Source organism: Natator depressus, chromosome 18, assembly GCF_965152275.1.
Source record: "Natator depressus isolate rNatDep1 chromosome 18, rNatDep2.hap1, whole genome shotgun sequence".
NCBI lineage: Eukaryota > Metazoa > Chordata > Testudines > Cheloniidae > Natator > Natator depressus.
In genome coordinates this window covers 6,834,868-6,853,459 of record NC_134251.1, presented here as the reverse complement: position 1 = coordinate 6,853,459, position 18,592 = coordinate 6,834,868, and the positions used below count along the sequence as shown (strand labels likewise).

Sequence of the window (18,592 nt, the reverse complement as noted above, 5' to 3'; positions counted from 1 at the left end):
GGATCCTCACCCACATAAATCAGCACAGTGCCACTGATTTCCATAGAAGTATGCTGATTTGCATACATTGAGGATCTGGCTGAGGTCCTGAATGCCCGAAAGGAGCTCAGCACCCAAATCCCTGGCTTAGGTATCTCAGTCACAGGTGCCAACTTCTCCTGGCGCCGATGGGTGCTTGCTTTTAAAAAAAAAAAATCTGTGGCCTGCAGAAGACGAGGCGGTGGTCCCAAGAATGAAGCAATAGAGGACCAGGGGGGAGGATCCATCACCATAGTATGTAAGCACAGATCCCTTCACGGCAGGTTGTTTCCAGCCCTGGTCTCAAAGTCATTGCATCGTGAGTGGCAGACACTTGAGTAGATGTCACAGTCCCCCTGGAAATGTTTCCATAGCTACCTATTAAAACAAATGCTAGAGCAGAGGAATAATGCAAACAGGTAGGGGGGTGTCTCTGTCCTTGTGCCCCCCTCCATCTCACATGAAGCTTTGCTCACACACAAGTCACCATCACAATGTACATGTCACCACAGAACAAGTATAATGCAACCAAGTCAGCAAAGCAAATGCATTTCCTTATCGCCCTCATCAGAGCTGCCTTCTCTCCATTGCGAGAAGGCCTCCACATGGCGCTATCAAGCCACTCGTTCTTGGGTTTAAAAAGCATCCTATCCTTCCGAGGCAACCTATCCTTTCCGGTCTCCACGCAACGCATGTGTAGTTCTCCAACTTGTTCAGAGGGCGCATCCTTTCATTAGCTAGAGATTCCCTTTCCCCCACACATGCCATTTCCCAACACTGCAGAGCAGTTTAGGACCGGAAGGGATGGTAAAGATAGATTACTGTGGTGTCTGACGATTGTAGCAGGTGCTGGGAAGGGGTGGAGGAGAGAGTTTCTCTGCTCACCTAGGCTGCTATGGGTTTTTGGAGATGCTCTTCCTAAAAGTGGCCTTCAATTTGTTTGGCACAAACTGGGGTCGCATGTGTGCAGACACCATTCTTATCAGTGAGGAGTGAATGCACTGAAACCACAGGCCTCCAACCCTGGGAGCTAAAGGAATTATTCTTTTCTTTGAGTAACAGGCTTATAGTCACTGGGGTTGGCCACTAGCGGGAGACGTGGGAGCCCATGCACTAAGCCAGAGTGTTATATTTTCAGGGAACATGGACGTGGGGCCCAGACGGGCAAGGAGCCATCCTGCTGGTGAACTGCGACAAGGACAACCCTTTTATCTCTGGACTGGATTGCGACGATGAAAAAATATTCAGCAAAGAAGGTATAAGCAGACCCCTGTCCTTTATAACTCACAGTTGGGTTAAAAGTCTTTGGGGAGTGTTGGTTTGTTTTTAAATTTCCTTTTCTATGTTGCTAATAACAACGCAGGTTATCAAAGCAGGGAGAATTTTTAAAAGTGAATTTACCTTTCACTTTTCAGGTTTGCTGTCGCATTTGCACAGATGATGAAAAAAGTCCATTTCACTTTCTCGTCGCTTTCACTGTTAAGGTTCTCATGTGCTAGCACCGCGATGCAGTGTTTAAGCTGCAAAAACTGCAAGGGAATGGGTTACTCATTAAACCCCCCCACTGTTTCTGACACGGTATAATTTATCTTTTTTAAAAAGTTTCTTTTCACTAAACTTGTATTTGGGGCCACATTTGACCCTTCAGTGTCCTTTTAAAATGAGGTTCTCTCCTGGAAAGCAACTACATAAGCACTGACTCTGGACTCAGCAGATCTGCATCCCATGTGTTTGAGGCAGGTCAGAGGCAGATCAGTTTAGGGATGAGTAAGTTTTACTTTGCTTAGTGTAGCGGGTTGGTCACCGCACTCCGATTCCGAAGGGGTTAAAAGCAGCCAGGGGAGGCTGGTTGGGTAAACAGCCACCGATGTGGCCACACCCAATTAGGGTCCAGCTGACCCTGATGAAAGGGCAGGCGGAGGGAGTGAGAGAAGACTTGCTCCAGCTGAGGAGCAGAGAAGACCAAGCTGTCTGGAAGAGCAAGCAGGGTACCTGAGGCAGAGCAGAGTTGGGGAAAGGCAGGCTGAGCTGCGGAGCTCTGGCCTGGTGCGTCCCCAGGCTGAGGCCTTGCTAAAGGCCAGGGGAAGTAGTAGGGCTGCAGGGAGGCAGCTGGGGCTGGAAAGGCAGCAGGTCCAAACCCCTTTGCCAATGATGAGTGGCCACTTCAGACTACAGTTTGCCCCTGAGGGAAGGGGCTAGCTGAGGACTGGCAGTGGGTCACTGAGGCGAGGTGGGCTTAGGGGATTGGGGTTCCCCGGGGAGGGGAGATCCGGACTGTGGGAGCATTGTTGTGGGGCAGCACCCCAAGGTAAGAGGCACTGGGGTGTGGGAGGGATGCAGGGCCTGAAGTGCTATAAGTGGTGGAGATCAGGAGGAAGCAGGCCCCACCGGTAGGAAGACACCGGCTAGCAGGAGGCGCTCCGAGGCTGGAACTGAGCTAATTCCCAGATGACCAGCAGGAGGCGCCGTGGTGGTGAGTGCCTGCCGTGCTACACTTAGCAACCCATCCGTGAGTGAGCTGGCTTCTCTTCTGGCTCCTGCATCACAAACAGAATCCTTAACTAAGTTCCAATGGCAGGACCAAATTCCCTTCTCGGTTTGTTACATCCGTGTGAGCCAGTTGCCTCGGTGAGGTCGCATAAGGGTAAAAGGACAGATCCTGAAGACAGTGGAAGTTACGCTGATACCACTGTGGGCAGAATTTGGCCTGCAGAGTCTTTATGACAGGTGCCAATGTGAGAAAAGGGAAGAACCTGGCCAGACTTTCAGAGCCCAGGGGGAGTCTGGGTACAAAGTGCTCGCTCCCCAGTTCTAAACCTCTGCCAGAGTGGAAATTGTTTCTCCAACATATGTGAAGATTCACAGGCCAGTAACAACGGGGAAGGACAGCATCTCCCCTGCACAGCAACCAGAGAACTTGTGAAGAGCAGATGCAACATGCTGGTTCCACTTCCTCCAGTAATAACTGGATGGTGTAATCAAGGGGAAGACCCCGGGTTGCCTATCAGCCGCTGTAGCGCACACGTTGACCTACCACTCACTTGTGCCTCGTTACACTGGACAGATGTTACTGTTTTTATTTAACTGTACAGCAGGCTTCCCTGTGAGCGAGCTACTGGCAGTCTCTCTCTTATTACTGGCAGCTGTTTGCATCAGAAATGCTGAATTATGACACTAAGGCAATGGAGCTGTTGCCCAGGCTAAAGAGATTGGTCTGCCCCGTGTGGTTCTCATCCTTCGTTCTGGGGCTTGGCAGCAGGATGGTCGCCTGTGTGACCATGCGTCTCTAAACCAGGGATGGGATGCACACAGCAGTGTGATCACCACCTTCCTCTCCAGAGTCCTCTGCGCAGAAGCAATCGGTTTGTGAATTCTCTGAAACTTTGGGTGTCTGCAACTGCCCTTTGCCATTGGTCTTTTCATGGATCACCTAGGGAAGGTGCTCTGGTTTTCCCAGTCTGACCCAGGCACCCACCTCCATATGTTTCTTGTTCATTAATTTGCCACACACAGTTGTTAGCTGATAACTTTAATAACCACGGAAGCGGTGACAATGCTGTATCCGATGTCCTGCCTTCATTTGCCTTTGTTGTTGTTTTTTAGATTTGCGGGACATGTCTCGGATGATCTTGAGAACCGAAGGCCCCCAAAGGCTGCCTGCTGGGTATGAAATGGTTCTCTACATTCCTATGTCTGACTCGGACAAAGTAGGAGTCTTTTATGTGGAGAGTAAGTGGTTCCTCTTTTCTTTCTCTTCCCCTCCCCCCTGTTTCATGATGCTTTTTATCCCTCTCTGGTGCTGCAAACTCTTCTTTTCCTTTTCTCTTGTTTCCTGTATGTGCTTTGTTGAAGGTTTCCATGCACATCCCTCCCACTAAAACAATTGACCCTTTGGGAATCACTCACCCAGCGGGCAGTAGTTCACTGTTCCAGCACTTCTCTGGTGGCTCCAGCATTTCCCCCAGAATTTAAAGTTTACTGTCATGTAAAAGAATACCTGATCTTGCTCGGGCTGGTATCAATTAGGAGTCCTTGGAGTCCTTGGACAGACTAGGCTGCGGCCCTAGGCTTCTAGCTTTATAGTTGCAAAGATAGCTTTCCCAATATGGACCCTGAAGCGATGCTGTCTGTCCGATACTAGAGATGTGCCTGTCTCAAAGAGATGTGACAGAAACAACCGTTCTGGGAAGTGCGAACTGCCTCCTCCCTCCCAATGGGGTGTTGACTCTGAAGCGTTATGATGAGCCAAGCAGTGCTGACGTTTACGAGTTTCCCCGCTCGTTAATGTAGCAAAGCTATCTGACTTCTCTCCGTTTGTGGGTGGAGTTTGGGAACAGGCCCTTCCTCTCTCGGTCTCCATCTGACATATTGGGAGCAAAACTAGCACAAGATGTTTTGTTTCCTGGGATCTCATGTCTGCTTTCCGTGAGGGTGGAGTTCACCCTCAATGAAAGTGAGGGCCTAGGGATAACACTGCTGAGAACAGACATGGTGAAGGTCTGTGTAGGATTCCCCCCCACCCCACTGCTCGTACCCTGTAATCTCAAGCCGTAGCGTGGCTGTGCCGGAATCCTCACCACGCCAAGTTGATCTTGTTATTTCACACTTGTGAATGGTGCTTTACACGTCTGCATGGTGCTTTACACAGCAAGGAGACGCACTGACCGTGTCCCAGCCTAAGGTGATCACAAGACAAACCATTGGGGGTAGTAACAGGCAGTGGGGATAGACGGACGGAGGAATGGACTCAGAATCAGGTTATGGGGTCCTTGGGGTGACCAGGTTTGTATTAGGTTTATTCTTGGATGGTTTTGTTTGTCTTCTAAGGGAAACGTGTATGCGCTGTTGAGTCCCGCTGAATACCCAGCATGCTTTGCTATAGCTTGGGGTGGCCAAACTGCAGCTCACGAGCCACATGCGGCTCTTTTACAGGTAAAGTGCAGCTCGCGGAGCCCCCCACTCCTCCAACTACCAGTGTCGGTGGGGAGCTTGGGGCTTCTGCCATACGGTGGTTGGGCTAGGATCTTCTGCCCAATGGAGAGTGGGGTCTTGGCACTTCTGCCCCACGGTGGCACCTGGTGGGGCTCGGGGCAGAATCCCTTGCCCCACCACTCTGCTGCAGGGCGAGAGCCCAGGCAGGCGCACCCCACAGGTCTGAAGCCCCAGTAGGCACTCCCAGCACTTGAACTTCTGAAGATTATCATATGCAGCTCAGAAAGTTTGGCCACCCCTGCTATAGCCTTCGGGTGTTGCTGGGCAGTCTCCCGTCTTCTTGAACAACCAGGCCCTGTGCCGCTTGATGACACAATGTGTCTCCCATAGTCACACAGACGGGGCAATGCCCACCAGGCGTGCTATGCTTAAAGCTGCCAACGACCTTCACTTCCTATTAGAGCTGTGAAATGGTGAGGCCTTTCCCCCCAGGGATGTGTTCTGCCTTAGCTCAGTGCAATGCAAAGCCAGCATCCACCAGGCCAACTACCTGCCCCCCATTGAGAGCTGCCAGGGAGCGAATGAATGAGTGATGAGTTGATCCCACTCCCTTGCCAAAATTCCACTCTGTTTCCCCTGCGAGCTCCCATTGATGTGAGCACTGTGTTCTCTCTCTGGACATTAATTAAATACCTCATGTTACAGAGAGCAGGGCCGTTAGCATCTCTGGCAAGTGCCTTTGGCCTAATGTTTCTCCCAGAGCTGGCCGTTCATACCAGGGCAGTGCAGTCAGTTGCAGATGCCAGAGCATATTTGACTTGGGCTTTGGGCTGATTTAAAAAAAAAAAAAATCAGTGCCTGTCTATGGTTGGGTTCCAATTAACAGCCAAAGAGAGACTTAGCTACCAGATCTTTACCTGCCACAAGCCGTATCACCCAGATGAAATTTTATTAGATTGGGAGAAATAATCAAAGCAAAGAGGCTTTTAGAAAATCATTGCCGGGAAAAAGTCTTGCCAGGATAATCCCTAGCTTTTAGGTAGCACGTTTTCATGCACAGATTTTAAAGTGCTTTACAAAGAAGGTCAGGATGAATATCGCTCTTTTACAGATGGAGAAACTGAGGCACAGAGAGGGGACACAACATGCAAGTCCGTGAAGGAGCCAGGATGAGAGCTCAGGTCTCCCGAGTGCTAGGCTAGGGCTCTAGCCACAAGGCCAGGCTGCTTCCTTCTCAGAGCTTTCGTTCATTGGGACCTTGCTAGGAAGCCAGTGCCCGTCCGTTAAGCCAGGACACATGCATTCTGTTTGAAATGCTCGTCCTGCCTGACCTCAAATTCTCTGATGCTTCTGAGTCGTTCAGACAGGGAGTGAAGCTGGCACAGGTGTTTCGCAGGGTGTTGAGTTTCTTCCATGTGCATTGGAATCCTTTCAAAACAATGTAATAATATAATACATGAAAGGAAAGCTACAGTGTTTTCAAGGCTGGCTCATTGCTCTTAAACTTGCGTTTTTTAAGCACCCTTTCTGGGACATGGGATTTACCCAATCTTTATTATCATTTTTATTTGCTTTAAGGTAAGGCCACTGTGCTGGGGTACACATGTAATGAGTTAGCCGCTGGCCCAAAAGAGAGGATTATTATTCCTGTTTTAATGATGGCAAACCGAGAGGTGAAGTGATTCTTCCCAGGACACACAGTGAAGCTGTGGCAGAACTGGGATTTGATCCCAGAGCACCTGAGTAGAGCTGGGCAAATCACTGATTTTTTTTCTGATTCGGTGGCCGAACCCAACCCCTCTCCCCCAAAATTGTTTTGGGTTGAACGAAACATTTCATTTCAGCCGAGGGCGTTTGTACTCCTTTTCTGTGTTTGTTCATTAAATCTAGCTGTATTTCTAAATGCAATGTTGTGTTGAAATGTATCGTTTTGAAAACAAAATGTTTCAAGGTGGCCTGAAGGTGCATTTTTTGGTGAATAATGTATTCCCCGAAAAAAAATTCACCCAACTCTAGGGGCAGTGCCTTAACCACAGGGCCATTCTTCCTTTCTCTACAGCTCAGTCCAAGATTCCTTAACTGGCTCACCATGGTTGGGTTCAGTGTCCGGATGCTGGGTGGGGCTGATGGCCTGTGATAGACAGAACAGACCAGCTGATCTGGCAGTCCCTTCTGGCCTTAAACTCAATACACTATAAGAGTATTATCCTAAATACCTGAAAGGACAAAATGCACGCCCTGGTGGCAGTGAATTAAGGAGTAGCCACAGCGGCTTCTCTTGGGCAAGAGGAGGCTCTAAAGCTGAATTTTGTGGTGTCATCTGGGACCAAGCCTGAAACCTCGCTGGGATGCGGCTTTGATCCTGCCTTCAAGAGGCCACAGAGCACAATCAAAACCCTAGAACACAAAGTGCCTCTACAACCTGGCAGCCACAATGCTGAAAGAACAGCTAAAACAGAGACGCGGGTTTAAACAAAAATCGTTCTCTGAAGCTTATAGGAAAACCTCTGTATGAGGCTGCAGCTTGTCAGCACATGATCACACCACAGCTCTCCAGCGTGCGGAGAGCCCTGCCTTTCTGGGGCTGAAATCTAAGAACCTGGCTTGGCAAGATTGCGTGGAGCCATTCCCTTAGCTCAAATGACAGTGCACTGGTCTGGAGTGCTGGATACTTGGGCTCATAACCCCTCCACTTAATTAACTTATTAACTGGCTATTTAAAAGACTAGTGACAGTCTCCGCTTGTATCTGTGGAGCACAGTGATTTACTCCTGCGGGAATTCTGCTCCATAAAATTAAAAATTCTGCGCACAGTATTTTAAAATTCTACATATTTTATTTGTCAAAATAACACAGTATAATCACGCCAGTTTCAATTATTTCAAAATACCTGTCAGCCAGTATGTCTGTAACAATACAGACAAAGAGAAAGATTCAGGAAATGTTTTTTTGATAAATAGATTTCTTACTAGGCATATTAATACAGAACTTTGAATTCATTTAAACTACAATACAGAAACGTATTTCCTGCACCCCTCAGAAGCAGTGCAAAGGCTTGGGGGAGTCCGGGTAATGGAGGAGCTGAGGGAGAAGGAAGTAATTGCTGGAAAGAAGCCTGAGAGTGAACCTGGAGGGTTGTTGGGTGTGGGTGGGAGAAGTATGGAACAGGGTGGGTTTTTTTGGCGGGGGGGGGGAATTGTTAGGGAGGTGAGGAGCCTCCCCCATGCAGACCTGGCAGACCCCTAGCCTCTCCCATTCAGTATGGCACATCTACCCCTGTCCTCATGTGGTCCTGCATCCCCACCTCCCTGTCCCCATGTGGCTCTGCAGCCCCCCTTCCATTCAGCCCCTGGCTCAATGCTGTCACCTCAATAGCTCTTGAGCCCACGCCCCAGTGTGTCTCCCCACTAGCCCTTCTGAACCCCATTGCATGATCCCCCAGCAGCCCTGTGTGCCCCACTCTATCTGTCCCGTGCCTCCTCACCTGGCCCCACTGTGAGGACTGCAGCCTCTCTGCTGGCTGGCTGCCCTCGCCTGTGGCACCACAGCGGCCTCTGCTGGACGAAAAGTGTAACTGGAGCATCTCTCCAGTAGAATCTATATTCTGCAGAGGAAAAAAAATCTGTGGGGACATGAATTCTTTGTGTCTGCAGTGGTGCAGAATTCCTTTAGGAGTAACAACTGGTCTCAAATTATGTCCTGGAGCCACCAGTGATCCCCAGAGTTTTGTCATGTGGGCCATAGAACTAAAGATGCAAGCATGGACCTCTTAAGGGTGAGAGGGGAAGGGAGCCCCACAAAATTACATAGCTGGAGAGAATGTGCTACAGGAAAGTCCCATTTTTCTAAACATTCCTTCTCCCCAACACCCTTTTTTCTTCTAGATCCTTTCTTTGGTCAGCGTTACATCCATGTTCTGGGTAGGAGAAAGCTGTATCATATGGTGAAATACACAGGTGGATCTGCAGAGCTGGAGTTCTTCGTGGAGGGTCTCCACTTCCCAGATGACACCTTCTCTGGGCTGGTCTCCATCAACATCAGCCTTCTAGAGTCATTAACTGAGGTTGTTGGGCATGGTAGGGAGGGGAGGGCATGATGTCACCTGGGAACAGGATGTTTAATTGCATGGGTTTAGCAACACTATGGACATAGCAAGCTGTGAAATATCAGTCGACTGGCATGATCCATCCTTAGGTAACTCAGCTGACATCTGGGAGATTAATTTATTTCAGTAACTATTGGAAGCCCAAGAACAGGTCAAATGTGCTAAACCCAGGGATGTTTGTGAATTACATTTCCTTCCAGATGGGCTTTTGTGCCACTCTTGTCTTACAATAATCATTGCATGGGGACTGGATGTCTCAAGGAATCAGTAAGGCGATATGGAGTCTTTAGCCTGTAGGTTGCTCCTTCAAATCCGGTCCAGGTCGGTAGGGCCTGAAAGGTGTTACGCAGACTTTTCAGAGTCTCATATGAAGTGAGTTTGGTGGGTCTCAGTTCAGTTTTTCATGAATAGACTCCATATCACATATGTCACCATAGTTGGCACTGGTTGGCTCCCTCACTGGCAGACTCACCAGAGAGGCCAAGGAGTGAATGAGCCATAGACATGAAGTCGCTGGTATCCCAGCCTTGAAGTGATCATTCCAACTGAGCGTTAAAGCACATGGGGTGGACAGCTTGTGTTTATCACTTTAGACCACGGCCTTGCACCGTGTATCATCATTTATCCCCCAGATAAAGCAGATGCAAAATGCTACCAAATCAGGATTTGATTCTGACCACTACCCCCCCGGGTAAATCAGGAGCACTTCCACTGGAGTCTTGCCAGTGCAAAACTGGCGTGAGTGAGTGCAGAATCAGCCCCCAAGAATTCTCTGCATCCTCACACCAGCGGCAGAGTTGTGCAGTCACTTTGCATGAGGGTAAGTGACGACACAAGGTGGGCACCAGTCAGGTTTTCAGTCTCCATGGCTGCTGTGTCCTTCAGCACTAAATTCTCACCTGGGCAAAGCAAATAATGTCTCCGCAAAGCAAAGGGCTAAATGTGTAAATGTAACATAATGAAATCTGTGGTGGGAAGCGGAGCCTGCACCGGTTCTTAACGCTCTGCTGTGTGAGTGTTTCTGTTTTAGAGGGAATGATGATCCATGCCAAGCCCACAAGGGATTTAATGTTCCATGTCTCAGTGGGGTTGCAACAGGCGTGGAGGGAGATATATAACCTCTCTCTCCTGGGGCTGCACCCCAGTAGTAAACTCCTCCCACCCCTCCCTTTGAGAATTACAGGCATTCAGGTTAATTTGGGGTCTTCCCCAGCGGGGTCCAGCTAGAAGCTGGTGCGAGCCATCGTCTTCCCCATTAGAGCTGTTATGTAACAGAAGAAGGAGCTGGTGATGTTAAAGCTCAACACGTCACTTAGCACATCTAATGTGCCAGCGTTAAATTGGCCCGGGCCTGAGATATTTATTTCAAAGTCCTTTTTGTGTTCTAAGTTGTCAGTGTCTTTTTGGAGCATGCTGCACCTGGTTTCTGGTGGTTTAGAGTGAGCTGAATTTTATGGAGACACAGACCACCGACCTACCGCTGAGAGGCTCAGCCTTTCTCTGAGACCAGAGTATGCCGCTGCATGTAATATGACATGCATAGGGGGTTGGCTCTGTGATCTCCCTGCTAGGACCTGTCTGGGATGATTTAGTTGGGGTTGGTCCTGCTTTGAGCAGGGGAGTGGACTAGATGGTCTCCTGAGGTCCCTTCCAACCCTAATCTTCTATGATTCTATGACCTCACTGCTCACAGAATTGGGTTTACAGAACACAGCAATCATGGGTGTCTTTCTGTCAGGAAGTTAGTAGAGAAGCGTGAGGTTAATTCCACTAGGGATGTAAAATGTTAACTGGTTAACCTGTTAACAGGTAAGCATTAGTTTTACCGGTTAACCTGCCTTAACTGTTAACCCCTGGGCTGGCCAGCCCGCCAACCCCAGCAGCCCTGCGTCAGCTGGAGCAGCCCCAGCCGTGCCAGCCCCAGCTGCACCAGCCGGAGCAGCACCAGCCGGCCGGATTGGCCCTGGCCCGAGCTGTGCCAGCCGGCTCTTTAATCGGTTAACCGTTTAAACAAAATATTTGTAATAGTTTAAAAGGTTAACTTTTTAAACGATATTTCCATCCCTAAATTCCACTGTTTTAAACCATATCTACATTCTAAATTCCACTGCCTACATTCCAATTTGTGCAAATCTGAGGTGCTGCAAGCCAGCTGGACCTGGGAAATATATCCCGAGAAATGTGCACTTCCCCGGAATCTCAGTACCCAGACAATATCCGTGCAGAGCGTACTGTAGCTGCATAACACAAATAAGCAGCCACCTATGGAGTAAGGAATTCCTAGAATGCAACATAAGATCCCAAATTAAAAGGGTACCCATGACATCCCTGCATCTCTTCGCCTCACAGCACATCTCGTGTCCTCATCTCAGTCATTCAGCTCTCCACTGCTTTTGCTTTATGGCTACACTGACCCTTCCAACTTCCAGGTTATGTTAGGACAATTTCCACAGTTACTCCATGGTTCCTGGAGATAGGGTCCAAAGGAGCAATGGAGTACGGTTTGAGATAGTCCAAAGGCCAGATCTGCACCTCGTGTAAATTAGTGTAGCCCTGTGGAAGCCAATATAGCTGTGCCGATTTACACCAGCTGCGGATCTGGCCCATTGACTCCTCAGGGTTGGAAGGGTGCCTCATCTCACTGTACCGAGGTGGGGTTGAGTGAATTACTCTGAACCTATCCCTAGCAGATGTCTCTCAACTCTGGGAGTAAGAGTTCAGCGCTCAGCAAATCTTGGTTGACCTGTTCAGCTGCCGGTTTTACCTGCGGCTGAAGGGACGCCGGCCTATACATCCATTGTCTACCCTTACTGTTCACCCACCCATGCGTTGTTACTATTGAGCTTTGCAGCCCTATGAATGTGCTGACTGTGTGCAATGCTCTGCTTCCCCTCCAGGGGATTCCACGGGCTCCGATTTTCACAGACACGGTAGTTTTCCGAGTTGCTCCGTGGATAATGACTCCAAACACCTTGGCACCAGTGAACGTTTTTGTATGCAGGTAAAGAGTCAGTGAAGACGCCTCCCTGTACACTTGCCAGCTTGTTGCTGGCATCTCTTGGGACACGAATGATTGCAGGGCATGGTGCAGGCCAACAGATTTTGTTGCCCTGTGCCTGTCTATATACCTATTAGAAACCCAACCTTCTAAAGACTTGAGCTGAGAGCAGTCCCATTGATTGTTAATCGATTAAGTATTGAGAGTCAGGATGGCCAGGCTCAACCAGCTGACTCAAAGTGAAGGATGATGGGAGCTCCAGTCCACAGTTAAGGAACACTCATGATGGGAGCTCGAGTACAAAGTATTGCACAGCAATTTCTTATTCTGAGGATCTATCCACTAAGGCAAAGCTACTGGACCTCATGCTTTCCTGCTTTTTCCAACTTTTCCTGCTGCAATTCCACTGAAGTTGAGTTACACCAGGGATGATCCACTCAATTGACTATATAAAGTCAAAAGGAGGTTAGAAATACTGGCATGGTTGGTCCATAAACCTATTGTCGTGTCCACCTGGTAAGGAATCTGGGCGTGGTTATGACTGGATCTGTGCAAATATCAGAAATGTTCTGAAATGTTCCAGGGCCATTCCCAGCCCAGAACTCTTTGTGCTTGGCATTTTTGGTGACAATAACCGTAGTCCCATTCAAAAATGTGTGAGATTTCAAACGTCACATGTTTTCAGTAGGAAACGAGTTTTCACCTGAAAGCAACTTGAAATATTGAAAATCATGATGTGTCCTCTCTCAAGAACAGGTCTATGTAGGAGTGAAATCTAGACAAGAAAAGGTATAACACGATCCAGTGGCTGAAATCTGACTCGTGATCAGCTAGTAATACTCGTAGATCAAGAAGTCATCCCCTTAATCTTCTCTTTTTTATGCTAAACAAATAGAGCTCTTTGAATCCATCACTGCAAGGCAGGTTTTCTCATCCCGTAGATCATCCCAGTATGGCAGAGTTCCCAGCCCAAAATCTAAACCCATCCATCAGAACCCAGCTCAGCAATATGCTGCCAACAGCAGCCTAGCCTCATAGCTGTGGCCAGATCCATACATGTCACCACTGACAGCATTTAACTCCCAGCTTCCGTGCCCATCCCAGTAAGAGTTTGAAAGGGTATATTTGCCAGAGACAATTCACTTCTGAAGCCTGGGACGAGGAATGTAATTTTCGGCCCCCTCTCCTTTCTGTGAGCTTCCCCCCCACCCGCCCCGCCTCCTCTTCCAATGTCTTCCCCTTTCCCTTTGTTTTCACAGTGTGAAGGATAATTATCTTTTCCTGAAGGCGGTGAAGAGCTTAGTGAGCAAAGCCAGTTGCGACCTGAAGGTCTGCTTTGGGTATGTGAATCGTGGAGACCGCTGGATGCAGGTGAGGTGGCGTGGGAGATGGCAGACGATACAAAGACTCTTCCTTCCTTTAGTACATTAAACAATTCCAATGTTAGAACCTGCCAGCCAAAAGCCGTTGTTAAATGAAGTTGGTTTGTGTTAGTCTCCATGGCAAGGCTTGCCCAGTCTGGCTTCAGACACTGCCTCCGTTTCCCCTTCCTTAGCGCTCTCCCTCCAGACTCATTCTTTGCAGCCCTCCTAGCTGGGGCTTCTCACCTCCTGCTCCTTTGCAGGTCTCTTTCTCCCATGGGAGCTCCAGCGAGTTCTCATCTGCTCTCTTCCCAGCAGCCTCACCATCTCCTTGGCCTCGCTCCCCTTCCTAATACCTCCCAGCAGACCTAGTTCAATCACATGACATCCTTGTCATGTGATCCCCTAAACTCGTGCCCATCACCTGGGAAGCTGGGCAAAGCCTGGCACGGATGCAGCTGAGCCCCAACCCCTTAAAGGGCCAGCTGACCAGAGACTGAATTGTATAAACTACAAAGTTTCGCTTGATGATGGCCAGTTCCTTATTGGCATTACTGTAGCTTCTTGGCGCCCCACGGGTGGACAGGGCCCCGTTGTGCCAGCGGTGTACAAACACTGAACACAAAGATGGTCCCTGCCCCAGGGAGCTTACTGGGATCATCTCTGCTTTGGGTGGGGCACTCTGGGGATGGGGGAGGGGGCTCTGAATCCTAACAGAGGCTTGCTGGCAGATCTGTTCAGGGTGCTGCAGGGCTGGATTGAGGGGCACTGTCCAAGTGGGGAGGAAGGCTTGCACAAACCAGCTGGCTGGAACTGGGGGTGCGCCGCTTCTACAAATCAGACACTAGTTGTCTCCACACGTTGAGGGCCCGCAAATGAGCGGATGCTTGTGAAAACGTAACTCTTCCCTTCTCTGCACCCCTCTCCCCATCTGTAAAATGGGGCCGATAGTTGCCAACAGGAGCTTGGGTGAAAGGCCCTCAGGCCCACATCCTCCACAGTAACTAGCTGCCTAATTCCTATTGAAATCCGTGGAAGTTTGGTGCCTAAATATCTCTGAGGATCTGGGCCTCAGTCAGTGCTGAGTATAGGGTACCCACCCATCCCGAATTGCGTGGGACAGTCCCAAAATGCAGAGTTCTAGTCCCGGTCCTGGGTTGAATGACTCCAGGACAGCATTTGTCCCGGATTCCCTGCGGCGCCGCTCCACGCCTGCCCAAGGCTCAGGGGCAGTGCCAGCCTCTTCCTGGTGGGGTGGCGGACTGAGATGGGCCTTAGCCCCCCCTCACGATGAGGCCCCCCCCCCAGCTTCTCCTCTTCCCCCCACTCCTCCCCCGAGGCCCTGCCCCTGGCCAGGCCAGAAGCCGGAGCCAGGCATTAGTAAGAGCTGCCCAGGGAAGCCAGGCCACTGTGGGCAGCCCTGGAGTCCCAGACCCTCCACTTGCCTTGGGTGGCGTGCCTAGGCGGGGTGGGGACACAGGCTGGGGGTTGCTATCGAGCACCCTGGCCCCCTGCCCAGGGCAGGTGGAGAGTCTGGGACTTCAGGGCTCCCCACAGCAGCCCGTGCTCCCTGGGAAACTCTTTCCCGACCCGGTTCCACCTTCTGCCTGGCCAGGGGGTGGGGCCTCAGGGGAAGAGGCGGAGTGAGGGCGGGGCCATGGATGGGGGCAGGGCTCCTGCTTGCGTCCTGCTTTTGCCTTTTGAAAAGGTGGCCATCCTAGCTGAGTATGAGCGTGGTACTAGAGAGGGATAATTCTTCTCCATCTGCCTGTATGTAATAGATGGTTTTTCTCACTTGGACAGGATGAAATTGAGTTTGGCTACATACATGCTCCTCACAAATGCTTCCCTGTGGTTCTGGACTCTCCCAGAGATGGGGGCCTGAAAGACTTTCCCATCAAAGAGATTCTGGTAAGAGCAGCCTATCTGTTTTGCAGACATGTTTGGTCTCTCTTGTATTGTCTCCTGGCAGAGGGAGAGGCTTGTGGTTATCAATGAGCATCTTCTAGGCCAGGTGACAAAAGAATAGGAGCCAAATCTTGAGGCCCCCTGTACATGCAAACTTCTTTTGAAGACTACAGGAATTTGCTTGAGTGAGGGCTGGGATCTGCCTAGCCTAGAGTCCCATGGACTTCAGGGGTCTGTGTCATGGATCCTGAAACAGGACTGGGCCCTGTGAAAGCACTTGGTTATTTCCCCCATAGTCTGGTGTTGTATTGTGCTTTATCTCTACAAAGAGGAATCTGATGCTTAACCCAGTTCTGGGTTTAAGATCTGTTTAGACCTTTCTCCAAAGGCTGCTCCCAGCTCAACTTCCCAGTGTGAAAGAACATAATTCTGTAAGGGTAGTTCACATGGTGTCAACATTTCCTGCTTTCCCTGTGACCAGAAAACCTGTCTGATTGTTTCCAAGCCTCAATTTCAAATAGCTCTTTATGCTAAATCTGTATTGGTAGTTAGATTCTCGGATTTTAATTTATTTTGTTTTGATAATGACAAAACCTATTATAATATTAAATGTATACAATCTTAAATATATGTGATATTAAATATAATCTTTTAAATATAACATATCATAATCAATGTTTTATAATATAAAAGTCAAAGTGAACTGAAACAAGAAAGGCCGAATGAAAAACTCCATTTCAATTTTGAATTGTTTCAGTAATTTTCCTTTGGAAAATTCGTTGAAATCAACACGTTCCCATGAAACATTTTGATTTTGCTGAAACCGCTTTTCCTGCTGGAAAGCTGTTTCCGTCTAAAATTTGTCAAACAGTTTTGCTAAGAACCAAGAGCTAAATTCTCCTCTGCACTGTGACCGTGCAGCTGTATGGATTTCACTGGACTCCCAAAAGCACAACAGAGAATGTGGCCCCAGTATTTACTATTTCAAAGAAGTAGAGGAAATGCGTAGAAGAGAAACTGCGGAGGCTGGCAGGGAGACTCTGGAACAAATTGCTACAAGATGAGTTTTTAATACCATTTATTTGCTGTGCAGGTGTCCGAGAGAGGCAACTATCCCCCTGTGTCCACTTCCAGCTTGCTGAGGCTTTTAAGTTATAGGTCATAGTTTAGTAAAGAATCAGAATTGTAGGACTGGAAAGGACCTCGAGAGGTCCTCTAATCCAATCTCCTGCACTTATGGCAGGACCAAGCCATCAAGGGAGATGTCCCATGAATCACCCTTTCTGCTAAATCCTTCCTGGTCCAGGGACCAGCTCCTCTTCTGCTTCACAGAAACGTTCTGATTTCTCCAGCTGACCTTTAAGCCAGAAGGGGAGGGAACATCCCCAGCTCTCCTGCCGAGGCATCCCAGATCAATGGGGTCATGGGATAGCCCTAATATCTATTTAAATTGAGAGGCCACAGTCATGTTTTCTTGCCACCATTCCAGGGATTCCTTGATCCTGCTTATTTGAGGCCAAGGGCTTTTTTGTGCCCCTGTAAATGTGCGGCATCCCCTTCATAAGGAGAGGAAAGGACAACCTACTAGGAGTCACTTACCCACTGGACCCGGAGCAGGAGGGAGGATGCAGCCAGCTGCCACGAGGTTGTTTTCAGGGCTTATCGCTGCTGAATGTAAAGGGCCAGCTCTCCAGAAGTTAGGCTGGGAAAGGTTCCCATCAAAGCAGGGACTCTAACCTGGGGAGCTAGAGTAGAGAACAGGCAGCTGTGTGTGCAGAGAAGGGCTTGAATGCAAGGCATCTGGTTGAGAGCCATCCCCAGGCTTTACATGCTGGAGGCCGGTGTCTTTTTTTTTTATTATTCATATAGGTATTCTGGTTCTGTTATAAAAATGGTATCCCCCTGCCTCTCAGTGTCCTTCTGTGGAGCTCTGAACCCTGTGACCAACCTCCCACAGCCAGATCCATCCAGAGATTGCAACAGACAGCTCCAGCTGAGGGCAGGCAAAATCCTTGTCGGCATCTAGCAATGCTATGGCATAGGGAGGGGTCAAGCAGGGAGCTTTCCACAGCCATTTACTTCTTGCTCGGTGGTTGGATTCCTATTTGTTCTATAGAAGGTGCCCAGATCTGAGTTCATGGGGGGCGGTTTGGATCCCAAGCCAATGGCGGTAGCCCATCTCTCGGCGCAGCTGGTAACCGGAGAAGGGAGCAAGGTGCCACAGAACTAACACAAGCGGCTCCCTTTGCTATGTGTCCACTCTGAGAAGGTTAATCGCTTTCAAATGCGTTGAAATATATCATTTACCGTGCCTCAAATGAGTACAAGCAGTCCTGGAGTCGTCATGCAGGATGGGAATAGCACATTGACCGTCTTCTTTACAAATAAGCCAGGCAACTACTTATCTCTGCCCCCCTTGATAAATTCTTTCCTTAGTATTTAGAGAAGTAATTTCAGCCTTGGGAGTGCTAACATATTATATTCCAATCTTGTGCTCTGAAGCCTCACCTAATCCCCCTTCTATCTCCCCAATCTCATTTTCCAGCTGGCACAATTTAGCCCCACACACTTTTTCCCCCCGCAGCATGAAAAAGAGATGCGAGGGAATTAGCCTCTTGAAGTGAAACTGAGCTTTGCTGGAGCTGATAGGGCTTGAATGCTCCCATGGCATCAGGGATGAAATGGCCGTGGGGAGAAGAACGAGGGTGTATCGGAGATTGGAGCCTTGCGGGCAGCCTCCCTCCCCATTGTGCATTAAAACAAAGACGGTTAGCATGTCTTACAGACCCAGTCCCTTCCCGCAATAACTAGGCAAGGCCTTGAGCAATTTCATCAGGGTGAGAGAGGATGGCGTTCCCTTCCCCTCTGCCCAAAGCCACAGAGCAGGAGTTGAGCCACCCCATGGTCACTACTCCAATCTAGGACCTGGGGGAAGATCCCCACCCCACAGCACTAGTGTGCCCCCCTTTGGCAGGGAGGGAAGAACTAAATGAGCTACCTGGTGGTGGATCATCTGCCCTGGCCATCTCCAAACAAACAGTGTACAGGCAGCCGCAAACCCTGTCCCATCCCACCACCCCCACAAAGCAGATCTGTGCTGGTTCTGCTGCAGGTGGGGCCCTCTGAACCAGCTGTATTAGCCCCTCATTCTCTTGTGCCATTTTAACCCACAGCTGAGACTCACACAAGAGTCAGGAGCTGCAGATCTTGCAGCACTGGGTGGGGGGGAAATACCCAGAGCACAGCTGAACACAAATGGCCTTATTAGTC

General features: G+C 49.3%; 1 protein-coding gene across 4 annotated transcripts in view; it reads left to right on the top strand.

Moving 5' to 3' along the window:
- LOC142000809 (protein-arginine deiminase type-2-like) overlaps window positions 1–18,592 on the top strand; it is a 64,545-nt gene that overhangs the window by 31,049 nt on the left and 14,904 nt on the right. For all 4 annotated transcript variants that reach the window (XM_074975392.1, XM_074975391.1, XM_074975394.1 and 1 more), the window contains 6 exons: window positions 1,157–1,274; window positions 3,622–3,747; window positions 8,835–9,013; window positions 11,953–12,056; window positions 13,313–13,424; window positions 15,218–15,325. In XM_074975392.1, the coding sequence (XP_074831493.1) occupies window positions 1,157–1,274; window positions 3,622–3,747; window positions 8,835–9,013; window positions 11,953–12,056; window positions 13,313–13,424; window positions 15,218–15,325 (747 nt within the window). The remainder of the gene's footprint in view (window positions 1–1,156; window positions 1,275–3,621; window positions 3,748–8,834; window positions 9,014–11,952; window positions 12,057–13,312; window positions 13,425–15,217; window positions 15,326–18,592) is intronic.